The following is a 3,897-nucleotide window of genomic DNA, read 5'->3' as shown; positions in this document are numbered from 1 at the left end:
ATAAATTTTGTGATATGATATAGCTGGAGATATGATGCATAAATTTTGAGATATGATATAGCTTAATATATATCCTAGATTTTTAGGAGTGCTCTACACTAAAAAAATAGTTTGAATAATCTATAAAAGCAGATGCTTTGTGACTCCACCCACCAAAAGCATGTCCTTCTCTTCCATACCACGTGTGCTACTTGCTATGGACCACGGACCCCCCCCCCCCCCCCCCCCCCCCCTTCAAGGATCTAGTACGCCTCAAGAACAGGAGGAATGTGGTAAACTGTCTTCCCCATGACGCTATTCTTTGTGTGTTGTTGATTGGGAACCCAGGCTTCTTTTGGGTGCCACTGTTGGTCTGTATTTGTTTCTTACAGGTGTCCGTGTGAGAGGGAGCCGCCCCCCTGCTAGTTTTTTCTTTTCATGTTTTTTTTTGCGGATTTCTTGTTTGTGGGGGATCAATTGAATCATATGAGCAATGATGATCGAAGTTACTCCTTCTGTAAACTAATATAAGATCTTTTAGTTCATTAATATAAGGTCTAGATCTTAGATCTTATATTTATGATTTAAGATCTAGATCCTATACGGAGTACTAGTGATCTAAAAGATTTTATATTAGTTTACAGGGAGTACTTATTTTCTTTCTCTTTACTAACCATTTTGCCTTACGGTTTCCCTGTGGTGTTTCTCCCGTAGAGCATTTGGTTGCGTCCATGGGGTTTCGAGGAGGGAATTCTCTTCCGTTACCAAACAAAGCAAGTTGTAGTTGAACTTTTATCAATACACTTAATGCATATTAGGCCCTGTTTGGATACACTCAGATTATATAATCCAGTTTTTATAATCTATTATGTCTTCAAACAGTACAGATTATATTGCAGTTTATAAAAACTAGATGGCCAGATTATTAAAAACTCATAATCTACTCTACCCCAGCTAAAATCAGATTATAGATTACTAATGACCCACCACCCTTGGAAACTTGGAGATAATTACCTACTGCCACCGCCATCGTCCTCCAAACATGCTCATCTAGATTATTACCTTTGTAGTTAAAAAACAGAGGACATACATGTCATTGTATAATATAAAACCTGGATTACAGTTTATATAATCTGGCCTCCAAACATGCCCACCTAGATTATTTTTATAAACCAGATTATATAATCTATCTTCATAATCCAGATTATTATAATCTATTATGATTCCAAACAGGGCCTTAGTAGTTGAATAAACTATATAAACTGACTGGGCTATTATATGTTGTGCTGTGCAGGGTGGTTTAAACATGGCGACCATGGCAATACTACTGGTGGTCGCCATCGCGATTGCAACTCTTGCGCCAGTGATGAGCATGGGCATTACTGATCAAGACCTAGAGTCGGAGGAGTCACTTTGGGATCTCTATGAGCGATGGTGTGCATTCAATGAGGTGGCACATGACCCCGATGAGAAGTCGATGCGCTTTAGCATCTTCAAACAGAATGTGCGCTTCATTCATGAGAATAACCAGGGCGATACGCACTTCAAGCTCGGACTCAACATTTTCGCCGACAGGACCCATGCTGAACTACCCAACGTCGAAGCTGATTGCACCTCGACGAGCCACCTCCCAGACGACATCGATTACATGCCTCATACCGCGGTCACCAATGGGGACCTCCCTGACCGCGTTGATTGGCGGGACAAGAATGCGGTGACAAGTGTCAAGAAACAAGGGGATTATTGCGGCTCATGTTGGGCCTTCACAGCCGTTGGCGCTGTGGAGGGCATAACTGCTATCAAGACTGGCAAGCTCGAGGATCTATCACCACAGATGCTCATCGACTGCGACAAAGATAACCGTGGTTGCAGATGTGGTATGGTGTGGAGAGCTTTCGACTTCATAAAAAAGAACGGTATAGCGACGGAGAGGGCTTACCCATACGACGGCATTGAGCATCGGTGTTACATGAAGTCGGATGGTCTTTCTCGCTTTGCTTCCATAGAACGGTTTCGTGTAGTATACAGCAACGAAAGGGCTTTGATGGCGGCGGTTGCGGTCCAGCCCGTCACAGTGGACATCGGGGTCGACATATACTTCCACTATTATAGCGAGGACATGGGCGTGTACACCGGTCCATGCAACAAAACCACCACCCACACCGTCTTGGTGGTTGGTTATGACATAGACGCATTTCAACGAAAATACTGGATCTTAAAGAACTCGTGGGGCCGCAAATGGGGTCATGATGTACATGGCACGCGATGAGGGAGGTCCGCAGGGCCCATGCTCCATCCTATCCTTTCCGTTGATTCCAGTGTGGAGATCTAAGATATCACCCAATCCCACCGATATCCCTAAGCAGCCTAGCTAGCAGGTGTAAGGCTTTTTTTCCGGTCTGCATCTGTCTATGTTATTCAGAGCAGATAACGAAGACTAGTCTATTTTGCCGTCACAGTGCATGTGATGATCTGTAGTAACAATGGATTGTGATCTTTAAGCGTGCTCAAGGCTTCGACCGTTATTCTTCCTTCTTGACGTGCTTAATGAATAGGCTCATTGCTCGTTGTTCTTCCTTGTTTCTTATAGCCGGCCGACATTTACATTTATTAATTCTGCTACTCCATTTGATCCATATTATTTATCACTGAAACGGATGTGTCTAGACGTTCAATGCTAGATACATCCATTTAAGGGACAAATATGGATTTGAGGCGGTACTCTTTCTTGCATGCGATGAGTGCAGCCCGCAGGGCCTACGCACCATCCTATCCTTTCCGATCATTCCAGTGTGGAGATCTAAGATATCACCCAATCCCACCGATATCCTTGAGCAGCCTAGCTAGCAGGTGTAAGGTTTTTTTTCTCGATCGCATATGTGTATCTTATTCAGAGCAGATAACGAAGACTAGTATATTTTACCGTCCAAGTGTATGTGATGATATGTAGTAAGAATGGATTGTGATTGTGAAGCGTGATGAAGGCTTCGATCAATACTCTTCCTTCTCGAGATGCTTAACGAATAGGCGCCTTGCTCATTGTTCTTCCTTGTTGCTTATAGCCGGCTAATATTTACATTTATCAATTCTGCTACTCCCTTCGATTCAAGATACATCCATTTCAACGACAACTAATATGGATCTAAGGCAATACTGTTTCTTGCACGCATATTCCCGTAGGTCCAGTTTAAGTAAGCTTCAGTAACCCAGCTTTCAGAATCGGGTCTATTTCTACTTGTATTGTATTCTTAGCCTTGCGTTTGGAATGGACTTGATTTAAACATTGTGCACGCATGATTCAAATAAACTGAGCAGCAGCAGCGGTCTTTGTGCGATAGGCGGAAAGCATCGTGCCCTTTGAAGCGGCGTTGTACGTGTTTATATAACAGGGGCGCACCTCCGTGATAGCGCATACAAGCTGCATAGTTACAAGAGATTACAACTTGGAGAATAAGTTTGGGTAGAGATAAGATATCCTCTAACTTCCTAACTTAAACTAACTACCACAACCTTCGGCCGGTTAGGTCTCTGAACCCAACACGACACAACTGATAACCCGGCACAATCATATGTTTAACACCCTCCCTTAATCATAGCTTCATCAAGTTAAGATTATGCTTGAAGTCTTCAAAACTTCGTGTAGGCAAGACTTTGGTGAAACCATCAGCAGCCTGATCCTCAGAACGTATAAACCGAATGTCCAAGAGTTTATTAGAAACCCTTTCTCTAACAAAGTGAAAATCTATTTCAATATGCTTTGTTCTTGCATGAAAAATTGGATTTGCTGAGAGATATGTGGCTCCCGGATTGTCACACCACACACAAGGAGCTTGAGTACTCTTTATACCAAGTTCCTTAAGAATAGATTACACCCATATAATTTTTGTTGTGGCATTAGCCAGTGCCTTGTACTCTGCT

General features: G+C 42.8%; 1 protein-coding gene across 1 annotated transcript; it reads left to right on the top strand.

Moving 5' to 3' along the window:
• Positions 1-1,155: 1,155 nt before the first annotated feature.
• On the top strand, positions 1,156-2,480 carry LOC123428392 (thiol protease SEN102-like). Its single transcript, XM_045112588.1, has one exon. It carries the CDS (start codon positions 1,286-1,288, stop codon positions 2,246-2,248), a length of 963 nt encoding a protein of 320 aa, XP_044968523.1. The 5' UTR covers positions 1,156-1,285; the 3' UTR covers positions 2,249-2,480.
• Positions 2,481-3,897: the final 1,417 nt, after the last annotated feature.

The sequence above is a fragment of the Hordeum vulgare genome, chromosome 2H, assembly GCF_904849725.1.
Source record: "Hordeum vulgare subsp. vulgare chromosome 2H, MorexV3_pseudomolecules_assembly, whole genome shotgun sequence".
Lineage (NCBI taxonomy): Eukaryota > Viridiplantae > Streptophyta > Magnoliopsida > Poales > Poaceae > Hordeum > Hordeum vulgare.
The sequence above is the reverse complement of the archived record's forward strand: the minus strand, read 5'-3'. Positions and strand labels throughout refer to the sequence as shown.